The sequence below is a fragment of the Xiphias gladius genome, chromosome 14, assembly GCF_016859285.1.
Source record: "Xiphias gladius isolate SHS-SW01 ecotype Sanya breed wild chromosome 14, ASM1685928v1, whole genome shotgun sequence".
NCBI classification, from domain to species: domain Eukaryota; kingdom Metazoa; phylum Chordata; class Actinopteri; order Istiophoriformes; family Xiphiidae; genus Xiphias; species Xiphias gladius.
In genome coordinates this window covers 9,952,938-9,967,536 of record NC_053413.1, presented here as the reverse complement: position 1 = coordinate 9,967,536, position 14,599 = coordinate 9,952,938, and the positions used below count along the sequence as shown (strand labels likewise).

Below are 14,599 nucleotides of genomic sequence, written 5' to 3'. Positions count from 1 at the left end.
CGGTGTTTTAAAAAAAGTCTTTCCTGTGACAGATGTTCAGTTTTTTGCTGCTACAGCAACAGTGACCACCATTCAGTCAGTTAAACTACAAAGAATTTTAATAATACATCCCCTCGTTAGCTTTCGAAACCCAGGTATATATTTTGATTTGCAGATTTGTTGGGTTAGAAGCTGGGGTTTGAGGACAATCTAATTCAAGCACTGGCGCAAAAGCTCAGAGCAGAAAAATAGAACCAGACACGGACACAGAGTCTTCAGCAGGGACAGAAGATGTGAGCCGTGTCAAACAGAGGAGCAATAGTTCCTTCACAGAGCAGCAGCACTGACACCACCCTGACTATTTATTCTCACATTGAACACAGTCAGTTTATGTTGTTGTTTTAATACCATGACATTGATTCAACTTAACTCAAACAGCATTTGTTATAGAGCATGACAGGCTACTGTGAGTGATCCAGAAAAATTTTTTCCTTCTGATCCTTTGAAGTGCACAGAAGTTTTTGAGAGGTGCGATGTTAAAAACTAAAGAAAAGGAAACGGTCCAAACTAAATACTTTGTTTTATTTTTTATACTTTGGCAGAGGTGTCAGAGGAGGGTTGGGGCCCTTAACCGTTTCTGCGTTTATTGGTCCATGTTGCCCTCTAGTAGCTGAAAATCGAACTGCATCAAGAACACGTCAATGAACAACTTCACCTTCCTTTGAAATTCTTTATTGTTTATTATTATAATAATCATATTTGTTTTTGTCTCACTAACCAAAAATGATGATATGATGTTATGTTTTTTACTCAGTAAATTCACTTTAAGCAACACGCACAAACATGCAGTCTGTCTTCTTTTCTCCTCACACAGGCTGACGTTTCAGCACAGATGACTGAGGATGCATTTTTATTGTCCAGCTTGTCATCTGTGACATTATCTTTCACTGAATACCCCGGGCAGTCCGTTGTTAGCAGGCTGTGACATTATCTTGAGTGCCCTGAATCTAAATGACTTTTTACTACAATACCGAACAACACGACTTTCATTTTCTGCTTGAATCTAGTTACTGGACTGGAAGTCACTCACACTCGGGTCATTCTGTTCTGCCTCTTGCTGCCGATCAAACATGTTGTCACTAATGACAACCCTTGGTTTGTAAAGTCTGTCTGCATGATGTTTGTGTGGGCGTTGCCTCGTACAGGACTGGAGTAGTTACATTTTTATGTTTCTGACTGACTGAAAATATAATGTTTGTATTTGAATTTAATGTTTTCTGAGATGCTCACAAAACTGTAAATTCTATGAAATTTAAGAGAGAACTGGTAAACATTTCTTTACATTTATGCATTTTAAATAGAGAAACACTGCACATAAAAGGATGCATAACCTTTAATGTCATTTGGATTATATTGCACAATAGCCACACCAGTCATTTCACATTATAATGTCTCCGCTTTCATGTTGTAGAGATATTTACTATACTTTTTTCCCACCACCCTCCTGTGCATCACAGTGTCCTTGTAAGTGATCATTTGTACAGAAAAAGGGTGAAGATTGTTTGAAACATCTTGAATCAAGTTTGATTCTTCAAACCTGACAACATACTGCATAATGCATTTTTACTCTCTTACAACAGTCAAAGCACAAGCAGTAACTGTACAATTACAGTTTTGGACCTAATCAGGCCTTGCTCAATTTAATTTCATCAATTAAACACCAATTGAGTGTCGGTACGGCACTTCCATTCAGTTCCATGGATTTCAAAGAGAATAATCTTTAACAAATGTAAAAATACACCTTACATTTTCAGGGGTAACTCCAAAAGTAACAGTAGACACATACATTAAAAAGGACACCACTCCTTATTCACGTAGCATAATAGATGATAATATTTTCAAGACCAATGGAACAAGTGACCAAACACACAGATAGCTATGAGATGAGAAGGTTTCAGACTTTGGTGATTGTCTTTACAGTCAGAGTGAAGTTCAGGTCTGGTTGGAGCTGCCGGATCATTTCATAGAGCTGAAAGACGCAAATCATTTCTAAACTTGTTATATTCAGCTCCTGCTTCACAGCAGAGTTAATAATTATGAGACTGTGTACTGCACGATCAATACTGAATCGGTTTTATGAATGTTTTATCACAGAAAAATAAAACAGAATTGGATATTAAACTCTGTATGGACATGAAAGTCATTAGTCGTTAGTGAGTTACCTTGTTTAAGACTGGAGCAAGTGTCGTTTCATTGAGCTCCTGACTGGACTGAACAGCCATCTGAAGGAATGCCACAACTGTGGGACAAATAAACATCAACATTACGCTAGACTTCGCGGTGAATCTTCCTCCGCCAGTGTGAAATGCACTTACCATTGTTTACTGAATGAGACGTGGGAAGGACTGTTGTTGCCTGGTTTGAGTGTGTAAAGGGAGCAGTTGTAATGGTTGACATCCCCTTGGTAGAGGGGGGAAAGGAGGCTGGGGAAACATTAAAAAAAAGTAGACCACCTTTGAAATCTAGACAGTTTAACTTACCACAAAGTTCAGCTCAATAAATTTACTCACAGTATACATATTAAAAATGATCTCCTTTAAATTTTCTAATGATTTCTGCCAGTGTACTAACTTGTCTGTGCAGCACACGAGGCCAAACATCCAGAAAACAGGATCAGCAGCAGCATTTTGAAGCTCTGTTTATGTATTTCAAAAGAAAAGAGCGGAATCTTTCATGGGAAAGCCTTCCCTCTGCTCCCACAGAGCCTCTGGCTACTCTTGTTCTGTACAAGGAAATTACACTCTAGTCAAAGGGTGTGGTGTACAAACGACAGTACATAAGTTCTTCGAAGAAATATCCAGGGTGGAACGACTTGAAGAGGAAACCAAAGTCAAAATAAAACCCTCAACGTTCAATAAAATATGAGGAACCATATAAGCTTTTTTGTCTGTCAAGCTTGGTCCTTCTGAGGTTCCGATTTCCTTTATTATTAACCACTGAAATTCAAAGTTCACCAGCCGATAAGTAGCCAAATAGGTTTTTGAAATATAGGGAAAGAACTGAAAAAGATTTAGCTGCTGCTCCCACAAAGCTAAAAAAAAAAAAACCACAAAATAATTTCCCGTCCTGGATTCGTCCAAAGATCATCCATGTCCAGAAAGGTTAAGAGAGATTTTTACCATAAACTACAGTTTTAGTTTAGCTTAAAACAACCAAAAACTAATTGTGGCAGCAAACTCGGAAGCGTGCAAACAATAGCTCTGAGATTTTTCTTCTACTTTTTATTGAGATGTCTCTCAGTTAGAGCAGGAAGGAAAAAAACAAGGATCATGTTCCTTTTTTTTAATTGAAAGAAAAAAAAGGTTAATTTGTTTAGAGTCTATCTACACATTGTCTTTTTTTTGGTGATAACCGAATCTTCATTTCAGGCTACATTACACTTAGATAAATAAATATAATAACTACAGAGTGAATTGACTAAAGTCAGAAAATCACAAATTTAATAAAATTCAAATTAATAATAAAAAGCTTTTTTAACACATCAAAATACAGTACGACAACACAACACATTTCAGAATTGTATCCATCGTGTAATGCAACCCAGTTATTTGGTGCAACTAAGGGTTCTTTAACTTTCTGCTGCTCCTGCTGCTGCTGCTTGTGGAGGTAGGTCACAGTCAGATCCAAGCCCAGCTCCAGAGTCTTCAGCACGGGGGAATGAAGGGCAGAGGCCCTTGGGCTGCTGCTGGCTGAGGATGCAGGAGACCTGCAATACAGAGAGAGAACAGCGCCATGAACATACAAAGGAAGAGCAGCATACGAAAATCTCCAATCTTTTGCATGAAAAAAGTACACATGATCTTTAATAGTACTAAACTACATCTTTTAACCTTTACTTAAAACAAACAAAGAAAAGGGAGAATCTTATTCAGGAATTCTTTCTCCACAGTGTGGAGTGTCAGTACAACCAGTCGTTCTCACCTGACTGGTTATTTTGCATTAACAAAAGACTTCAGTATTCAATCATTTTCTGTCCAATAACTCAGCCAGAAAGCCCTGATCCTTTCTCTGCCATCAGACTCCCGGGAGAAGAGGTTATATGAAGAAGGTCTGACCTGAGAGAGGCAGAGCTGCGCGCAGAGTTTGTCTTGGAGCTCCGGTGGCTGGTCGGAGTGGAAGAAGGAGATGGAAGAGACAGATTGGCCTGAGAGAAGCAGCAGAAAAAGAAAAAACAAGTTAAAGCGACTTTGTTTTCGCCACTGCAAGTTCTACAAATTTGAACTTAAATCCCATTATTGACAGTAAAGCACAAAAGATCGTGACTTAATGCTTAATTCATCCTCTGATTATAAAAACAATGCTGCGTCAATTGTTTTATACCTGCAGGAAGTAATTCTCCAGCACTAATCTGAGATCAGGCTTGTCCTCCATGGCCTCGTTCAGCATCTTATCGATGCTCTTGTTGAATTCTTTTAACTCCCTCAGCTTAATGTCCTTCTCTTCAAAGGTCTCAGTCTTGGTGTTTTTTGCTGAGCGGATCTCTTTGGTCAGCTTAGAGCACTGGCAAACAGTGGGACAACACAGAATTAAATTATGACTACGGCAATGGTTAATAAAGGTTTGTTTCCAGGACACCCGTACTACATATGCACACAACATTCCTCCTTTATTTAGTATTCACTCCCAGTGCACAATGTGCACAGTTTACATCAAACCTGTTTTGCTGCTCTCTCAATTTTCTCTTGCTGGGAAGTGATTTCTTTGTTCAGTTTACTGATGAGGGATTGTTTGTGCTCTATCTTATCTTTCTCCACCTGCTCTTCTTGCAGCAGACTCTCCATGGTATTGTTCATGTCCTGGAAGTGGAGAGCGGTACACAAACACACGTACATGTAAGCACAGAAAAGCACTGGCACAGAAGCACGCACAGACGCAGAGTTTCATGCAAGGTCAATTTCACCAGATGACTCAGATAGAAAGAGTCGCTGAGAGAGTTTTTCTTTTTTCTGACCTAATACTCTCACAGGAACACATCTAAATAATGCAATAAGTTACTTCTGTAACACTGAAGAAGAAAGACAGGCGATAAGAGTTGTTGTTGTATGTTACAGCCATGTTAAATTGGGATTCGGGAGGAGGAGGAGCCCTTGTCCAACGAGGCTCGGGGCTGAGTATGGGTGGGGTGGTTGCCACAGACCACACCGTCGATAGTTTTTATAAGGGCTATCTCCTCAGTAGTTCCAATGAAAACGGTAGACAATGTGTTCGATAGTGACGACAGCTCTGTGTCTGGAAAGAGAAGTTGCTGTTGAATTTTCTAAAACGCTGCACCACAAGCTAAATTCCATTCACCTCCATTGTCCTGGTGAAATTTCACGGAAAGATATTTCCAATCGAATCTATAGAAACTATCTAAATGGCCAAAGTCCACTAATGAATTTGAAGGAAAGAAAAGTTCACCTCCATGAAACACTGTGACTTCAGGCCTATACTCACATACACTGCTACTCAGTGGCAGACAGTTGTTGTTGTTTTTTGCATTGAATTTATGGCTCTCGAAACTATGAAATTTCTGTTTATGTGTAAAACTAAGCATATCTTTGCACTGAGACAACCACAGTTTCTATAGTAACTCACTGTATAGGCTCAGTACAGTAAATGTTTTTTTCATTATTAGGCCAACTATCTGTTGCCGTATTTTGCGTTTGCTTGAGTGACGAGATAGGTTCCGTGCTTGTAGTAATGCCAGTCCTGCAAATATTATTGCATATAAGCAGCAAAATTGAAAACTCCCTGTTATCATCCACTTCACATGCCAGAAAAAAAACATGTGATTCTCCAGAGAGGACAATATTTGGACTTTTGCTGAAAATACAAATGTAGTTTAAGCCCCAATGGTACTGGACCCTTAACTAACCCCTGGTGTAATGGACAGCTCTACAGATGTCTTTTAACAGCGGATTTACACAGTACTAAAGTCTTTACTAGCTCGTTTCTGACCTTTCTGACATTTAATAAATTACTCATTTCAAACTAGCTAGTAGTTTCTAAGAACTTAGGAAGGACTTTACAAATTAGCTTTACGTACAGCTGGTGCAGCCCAATGTAGAACAAAGAGTAGGAAAACTTGTTCATGGAGATAAACACCACAGTTAATTAAATTAAGTATTCTGACCATATTTGATAATAAATGAGAAGTAGGCGACAAATGTGATGTTAAAATTGCTTGACAATAGAGTTTAATGTGTTTATAATGTGAGCCAGTCTTCTGAGGATGTGAGAATTGTGATGGGATATGTTAACTGAGGCTGAGGTATTCAGTAGTCAGAGACTCACTGCCTTTTTCAAGAAGTCTGCTCAACACTGGCTATAAATAGGAATAACCTGTAAGTCCTGATGGAGCTCTTGGACCTGTCTTTTCTTGTACTTCAGTGTCTCTTCAGCCACCCTCAGCTGCTCTTCTAACTTCAGTTTTTCCTGGTATTCTGGACCTAAAACAAAAAACAAAATGAAATTACTTTGTGATCAGTGATGGCAGAAAAAACAGACATAAATCACATAAGTTCCTGCTGATGCTCCCTGATAAGAGTGTCGATGCTGAGTTGCTGGTTCCGTGTCATTCAGTCAACCTCATCATACGTACTGGATTCATTTACTTTGTTGAGGGATTTGCGAAAGGCTGAGTTACTGTTGTTGAACAACTGGATGGTGTTCTCTAGAGCTTTATTTTCCAGCTCCATCTTGCGTATTTTTGCATCTAGACCGTCTCCCTTCCGCTTGAGCTCCTCTTTCTCTTGTGCAGCCTGGTGAAAAGCACACAGCAGCAGTCAGTCAAAGTGCTAGTGTGCACTGCAGGTAGAATCTAACCTTGGTCACCTTCAGGAGACTCTGCATGTGACACGATGGTGTGTGTGAAGACTTCCCACCTTTGTGATATAGTAAGTCTGCGACTTCTCCTCCTCTCCCTCAGGAGCTGCCATTGAAAGTGTCAGGACCTCAAAACGTTTCTTCATCATGTCGATCTTGGACAGTTTCTCATTCAGTTCAACACTGAAACAGAATTCGTCGCTAAATTAAGTGATCTTTTTTTGTAAACAGGTTCTCTGAAAGGATGCTAAAGTGGCTCAGCAACATCGTGCCGTGTCAAAACCAGATGACCGAAAGCAAAGTTGTACCTATATGAGATCTGAGATAACAGCTGGGTTTTTTCTACCTGAGTTTCTGTCTCTCCTGCTCACTGATTTTGAGCTGCTGGCTGAACATCTCTTTGTAGACCTTGATCTCATCCTCCCTCTCCTTTATGGCTTTCTGCAGCTCCAGCTTCCTCTTCTCCAAAGACAGCACAGTGTCCGTCTTGTTGTACAGCAGATCTCTAATACGCTTGACCTCTATCTTCAAGATGTTATGCTCCACCATGTTGTCCTGTTGAGGTCAACAACATAGTGCATGCTATCGTTTTTGCATACAGATACGGTGCTCTCTTTGAGCTACATGACATAATACCTGCTATGTTTTTAGTGACAAATTCATCTAACATTGTCAGTTGATTAATAGTGAACAACTTGCATAAGCTATTTAAGGAATCAGTCAACGTTCACTAATGTTCAGGCACATTTATTCTGGGTCTGCAGCCTCTTCCATGTGCTTATTATAAAGCTAGGTTTTTAGCCATGTTAGCAGCATGACTTTAGGGATGGCAATGTCGATCTGTTGGTGAATCTACCGTTTTGGTTCAGATTGAAATATCTCTAGAACTATTGGATGGATTGCTGTGAAATTTTGGACTGACATTTATTGTCCCCAGAAGAAGGATCTAGCTGATGGTGGTGATCCTCTGACTTTTCCTTCAATGACATCCATCCAAAGGGCAGTACTTTGTGTTTCATGCCAATTAGCAGATGCTATCATGATATCAGGATAAACTAAGATGGTGATCATCGTAAACATTATACCTGCAAAACATCAGTACGTTCACACTGTCATTGTGAGCATGTCAGCATGCTGATGTTAGCCTTTAGTTCAAAGCACTGCTGGGCCTACGTACAGCCTCAAAGAGCTTTTTACTGTGTGTGTAAGTGAACGTGTGCCCACAGATTGATTCCTGGCAAGCTTGCATGAACTTGCTAAAATGTGAATTAAAGCTGCAAGCGGTGAATATTTTCATTATCTTGATTGTCTAGTGAAATGTTTTCATTAATCAACTGATTTATAAAATGTCAGTGATAATGTAATTGTATCTCTAGTGCCGAAAAGAATAGTAGATGAATAGATTCATCAACTGACAGAAAATTCATCAACAACAGTTTTTAATGATAATAACTCACTGTTCAAGTTATTTTTTAAGCAAAAATGTCAAATGTTATTTAAAAATGTCACCTCGGGCTCTGACAAACACAGATTTACATTTTACACTATTTTATAACAATTATAAGCTTAATAATCAATTGATGTATCAAAAGAATTGACAGATTCATCGAGAAAAGAAACCAATCATTAGTTGCAAAAGTAGCAAAAGCCCATAACAGGATCTTAAAATACCTTATTTTGTCTGACTAACAATCAAAATAGGGAAAGCTACTCAATTAACAATTTTATAAAATAACAACAAATTTTCGATTTTTGTGATATTTTGATTTGATGAAAATAGTCTTCAATTAATTTTCTGTCAGTCAAATAATCCTTCTAGAAAAATTGGGAAAGACCCCCTCCGAGTGAGATATGACCTCAAATCAAACTTGGTGAAAAGAAGCACTTACGCCTGCTCTTCTAAACACAGTTTGAACACAGGAAGTCCTAAAATGGTAACCAAACGTCGGCGACTCAGGTGATCTCACGACCCCTGCTATTACATCAGTGAGTTACCTGTTTCCTGAGTCGGAGTCTCTTCAGCTCCTTTTCATTGGTATTACAGAGTAGCATTAATACCTCTGCCTTCTCAGTCAGATCTCTCTTTTGAGCGTCTGACTTTTCCATTTCTTTCTTCAAAAAGCGAATATCATCCTGTCAGAGAGAGACAGACATTTGAGCAGTGATCATTTCAGTGCTTCATTTTGTAGAACAGTGAGATAACCAGCAGTGACATTGACCTCAGACTCCTTGAGTGTGTTTGTTAGCATGGTGGCTGTCTCCTTCTTCTCCTCTAGTGCTTTGGTCAACTCAGCGATCTTTGTGTCTAGCATCTGTTTTTCATCTGAGTGAATGTCACCTTGCAGCCGTGCCAGTTTTTTACCCAGGGAGATGATCTTGGAGTCCTATAATGCAGGAAAGTCAGAGGAAAATCTGAACTTATGAACAGTACTGCAGAGTCTAGCACCAGACTGGGTAAAGCTGGGTAGTGTGATTGTAGATGTTTTTTTTTTGTTTGTTTGTTTTTTTGGTAAGCTTGCCTGCCCACTAATAGTCATCTGCTGTCTTATGAAGTCCTTCTCCAGTTTTCTTAGCTGGCTGTCCAGGCTGGTGATAGTGGATTTGCTCCTCGAAACGTGGGCGACAGAATCCGTCCCCTTTGTCTTTAGGGCCTGCAGATGCTCTCTACGATGAAACAGCTCCTCTCTGCAGTCATGCAGCTGGACATCCAGCTCCTTTAGCAAAGCACAGGCCAACACAGGATTACAAGGAAGTAACCATAAAAAAAACCCTGCTTTTCCCTGCATTTATATTAATTTTATTAATATAAATGCATTTATATTAATTATTTATATGAATTTATATTAATTAAGCCCAACAAAAAAAGTAAAATTATCCTTTCATCTCAGAGTTAGTTTTGTGAGTAGATAATGTTGTATTTGCATCGTTAGAACGAAGAGCACTGTCTTATAGTTGATTCATGTTCAATTTTAGTTATTTTTAGGAGAATTTTGAGTGTAAATCTTAATATAAATTAATTTTTGGTTTGTTTGTTTGTTTGATGTTTGCATAGTGTCTGAAGCACTTCCTCTCAGGCCACATACAACCCAACAACCTCCACCAATCACAGTATGGAGCCATGTATGTAGCCTGAGGGGTGAAACCCAGGGCAAAATAAGTCACCAGGACCACATTGCTGGCATAAAGCTTATTGGTGTGAGCAGGGGGTAATACATGAAGCCATGTATTGACATTCTTTATCAAATCAGAGCTTCTCTCAACTGGATTATGGTGGCCGGACAGTGAGTGGACAATGTACAGAGACATTTCAGCAAAGAAATGACACTGAAAAAAAAAGATTTTAGTACGGTAGGGGAACATGCCCCCCTCCCCCAGTTCCCAGTGGACATTATGCCCTTGACATCCATATCTACAGCAAGCAGTGCTGCTTTGGGTTAATAAATTGTCGTCTATGTCATCTCTATCATTGCATTACACCTCTCATTTTCCCTTAAAGTTTGTATGTGTCAAAAGCCTGATGTTATCATATCAGATACAATTCAAAGAGTATATTTAAATTTAAAAAATGCAGCCCTTTATGGTTAACTTTTTAATTTCAATGAACAGGATCAAGAGGGTGGGCCATGACTAAACAGAGCATCCCACTCCCGCAACTGAGATAACATAGAAAGACACTATTTACTGCAATTCGATTTTGTAGGTTGACTGATGTGAAGGTCAATTACTTCTGAGTTTTTATGCTTCTCTTTGTCGCTGTTTGAGGTCACTGATGCCCCATTGCAGCTTTAAAGTCATTTAAGTTGGACACCAACATACAGTAGTTGATATTTTGACTGTGTCCAAAAGCCATCCGCTAAAGTAAAAATCAAAGAGTGTGTTGAGATGCAAAAAGGTCCTGTGGTGAAAAACTGAGAAAGAAGTTATAATGTGAGAGTTCATGGTTCAGGATTGTCAGGCTGCTCACCTTGATCGCCTGTTCCTCATCCTTGAGAAACTGGTCCATCTGGGCAGCTCTCTCCTCCTCACTAAGGGCAGTCTGAGTTACAACTTTAAGTTTCTCCTCCAGCGCAGAATTGTACACCCTGGCCTCCTTGAGTCTACAATGCATGCATATACAGACAGAGCTTGTGTATAAAGCGCTAGAGTGATTATTTATTGACAGAGAAATGTTGTAAGATTTTACTCACTTGTTGTTGTTATCCTGGATGTCTTTCTTCATTCTGGATATGTTGGACGTGACAGACTCCACATCGGAGGTTGCTCTGTCCAGTGTACCCTTGCAACTATCCAGCTGCAAGACAGATGAGAATCGGTTTACTCACTCTTACAATACAAAGACAGATTACAGGTGAGATGAAGTATAAGATTCTTTTAGCACCCATTCAGCTATGGCCCGAAGTTCTTCGAGAAGCTGACCTCATCTCCCAGCCTGCTGCAGTTAATCTCCTGCTCCTTCAAACCCTGCCGCAGTTTTACAGCCTGTCGGTTGGCCATGGTTATCTTCCTCTCAGTTTCCTTGTTGTTGTTCCTCTGAGTGTCCAGCAAGTGCTTCCTCTCTGTAATGGTGGCATTCCTTTCCCTGCTGTTCTGGTTGGCCTGGGCAAGATGCTGGATGGATGAAGGAACAAGATGGGAATGCAGACACAGGGTGTTACTCAAGTGTACCGTTCAGTGTGCATTCACATTCTGTTGGCTTTTATTGTTCAGAATATAATATGCGTTGGTTTGAGTCCACATGTCTTTCATCGATAGAAGTGAAAGACCACAGACTTTACCAGTGCACACTGCTGCATCTCAGCGTCACGCTGCTTCATCTGCTTGATGGTGTTTTCCCACTGGTGGATGAGCTGCTGTGTCTCCAGGTGGGCCTGCTGCAAATTCTCTGTAGTCTTATCCAAAGCAATCTGTTGGAAAAGCAGAGATTTTTTTTTTCATAGACATTGTGTAATACTAATACCCCCAAAGGGCTAGTGGTCAAGAACAACATAGATCCAAATTTATACTTAAGCAACTAAGTATAATGTTCTGGGACATAAATGTTGCACAATCAGTTGTTTTGATGTCAAACCAACATATTTTGTTCCAAAACAACCATTCGCTTGGTGCTACGATGATTGATGTATATATGAATGCAATGGGCTACACTGTCACAATTGTTAGCAGATATCCTGAGGGATGTATATTTCAATTTCAATTTCACATTTCAGTTCCTCTTATCTGCCTTACAAGCATGTTGTATTTGTAACTAATCTGTTCTGCTAATGGGGCTTTAGGACCACCTTCTCATCTTCCTTCTTCCTTTTAACAAAGTAGAATTTCCTTCTCTAGGATATTGAATTTTCCCAATGTGTATGATTTCTTGCACTGAGCACAAGCAGGTCTTGGGCTGTGGTTGCTATGGTGAGAATGCTGCTGCACTATGAAAACAAAATGTGTGACAAACTTCTTTCAACTGACGCTAGGCAAGAATCGGCAATATAAACAGTGACAATGTGCAGTTTTTTCTTGCTGTACCTGTGCAGATATAGTCTCAGTCAACTCCTTGTCACGTGCTTTCTGCTTTACATTGGCTTCCAGTGTCTTCTTCTCTATAGCGAGAGTGAGTGACTGTATCAGGAGAGATTATAAAGCTATTAGTTCAGGAGGAGTCAGAGTTGTAAAGGGCAGTTTAGTTTGGACAGTAACAGCTGCTGAAAACAGATTGTACAGCTTGTTGATTCTCTTTTCATACAGATCTTTTCTTTTTACCTTGATCCTCTGCTCATCTTGCTGGGCATACTTGATGATGGCCATTGTGTCCTCATCTTTGTGCGCTGCCTCCTTCAGAAAGGCATCCATGGTCTGCTTGTCCCAGTTCATCTGGTTCCTAAACTCCTCAAGCTTCTGTTTGGTCTTGAAAATGTGGTTCTGAGGATATGTACAAAGGTTAGCACATTGAAAGTAGCAACGTGGCACCATCAGCTACTTTATGTTTGTTTCTCTGGTTATGTTATGAAGGGTATAGACCTCTAGCATGTTTCTCCTCTCTGCTAAAGATCGAAGCTCATTATCCATCTTAGCAGTCTCCTGTGCCAGGCGACCGGTCTCCCTCTCTGCAAGGGCTGTGAGGTGTTTCTCCAACTCTTCTTCTCTTTCCTTGGCCTTACACAGAGCCTAAATGCAGAAAAATCTAAATGAGAAATTAGCCACACATCCTAACACTGTGACTATAACCCAATTACCAGACGAGATGCACACCTGTATTCTGATAAACCTACCTCAGTATTTTCCAGCTCTTGTTTACCATTTTTGAGGAATTCAGTCTTAAACTGCTTTTCATACTTGTTTTGCTCGAGTTTGCTTCCCAGGTGCGCCAGCTCCGTCTCTTTTTTACGAATCTGTTATACGAATCAACAGATTACAGGCATAACATACATGACATACCTTCTGCAGCAGGTTTGTTCTTGTAAGCTGTCTCAAAATGCTGTCAAACACTATATGCAGTTACAAACATTTGTCCTGAGACGGTACATGGACAGATTTTATCATTTACCTGGAAAAGTTCCTTAGTTTCCCATTGTGTATTGACGTAAAACAACCATATAGCTTTCAAACCCATGTGGTCTAGATGCTTACACTTTAATGATTACAATATAATAACATTATAGCATTTTCCCCATTAAATGGTACACAGAAATAAAGCATTATGTAGCTGACGAAGCTCATGTGAGCCTATGCAGTAAGAGAATCTGAGAATGTGTCACATGACTTGGAATCTATAGAACCAATTATTTTAAAAAAAAGTTGAAACAGGCATCACAAAACATGTCATTAGCTCAGGAGAAAACAATTGAGAAAATTGCAAAAAGCAAATAAGTATACATTTAAAAATGTTGCATTATGTTCAATTTATCTTTAAGAAAAAAAAAAACCTCCTGTATGGCAACCTATTCTCCATGTTGTAGCTTAACTTAGTAACATGATATGTAGCAGTTCTTTTTAGTGAACAGCTCATATGGATTTTTCCACACATAGATGTAACATAAATGTTATTTATAAGAATTCATATGTACTTATAATGTTGTAACTTTTTGTAAATAGCTGTATGTTGTAAGCCCATGTGGAATGGGCCAGACGTTTGGCATGGCACAGGAATAAAACTAAAACCATAAATAAAATAAATAAATCATAGCCATAATCATGAATAAAACTATCATGTGGCTAAACCAGTATGTTCATTTTGTAACAGTTAAATAGCCAGTTGCCTAAATGCACCGAAATCTCTTATCTGATTTTATTTTATTTAGCGTCAGTCATTTTTGACGATCCCTAAATCTAAATTACTTTGGGATCGTTTAGAGTCTGGATCTCATATGTCCAACGTCCAACTAAGCTAGTTTGACCACGTGGGTTAATTTGCTGGACTATCAGTTACTCAGTTACCATTACCAAGATTAAATATTTCATTGGTGTTGTCATAAATAATTAGTAAGCGACGACTTTCCCACACTCACCTCCTCCATCAAAGCCTTGTTTTCAGCGTTGGGCTCGGGGATAGCAAAGCGCTCATCCCAGCCCAGCCCGGATAAATCCGTGCTAGGAATGCTCGACATTTTCCTGCGCTGCTAGACGAAGCCTCTACGGACTAACTAAAGGGTAATTCAGAGTGACCTTCTACCACCGCCGGTTGTTTCTCCAGGTCTGCTGTCAAGCTGTTGCAGCCGCAGTCTGTTGTCAGTCGCCCTTGGCAACCGCACGCGCCCTCCGGTGTTGT

General features: G+C 39.6%; 1 protein-coding gene across 1 annotated transcript; it reads right to left on the bottom strand.

Annotated features, from left to right (window-relative positions):
• Nucleotides 1-2,781: 2,781 nt before the first annotated feature.
• ccdc39 (coiled-coil domain containing 39) lies at nucleotides 2,782-14,446 on the bottom strand. Its single transcript, XM_040143731.1, has 21 exons — nucleotides 14,340-14,446; nucleotides 13,104-13,223; nucleotides 12,853-12,999; nucleotides 12,595-12,753; nucleotides 12,361-12,453; nucleotides 11,622-11,750; nucleotides 11,263-11,454; nucleotides 11,034-11,137; nucleotides 10,811-10,943; nucleotides 9,366-9,560; nucleotides 9,066-9,230; nucleotides 8,842-8,979; nucleotides 7,193-7,401; nucleotides 6,906-7,029; nucleotides 6,623-6,782; nucleotides 6,364-6,470; nucleotides 4,695-4,835; nucleotides 4,360-4,539; nucleotides 4,095-4,183; nucleotides 3,613-3,745; nucleotides 2,782-2,850 (listed from the first exon to the last, which is right to left on the bottom strand). Exons 1-21 carry the CDS (start codon nucleotides 14,436-14,438, stop codon nucleotides 2,782-2,784), a joined length of 2,886 nt encoding a protein of 961 aa, XP_039999665.1. The 5' UTR covers nucleotides 14,439-14,446.
• Nucleotides 14,447-14,599: the final 153 nt, after the last annotated feature.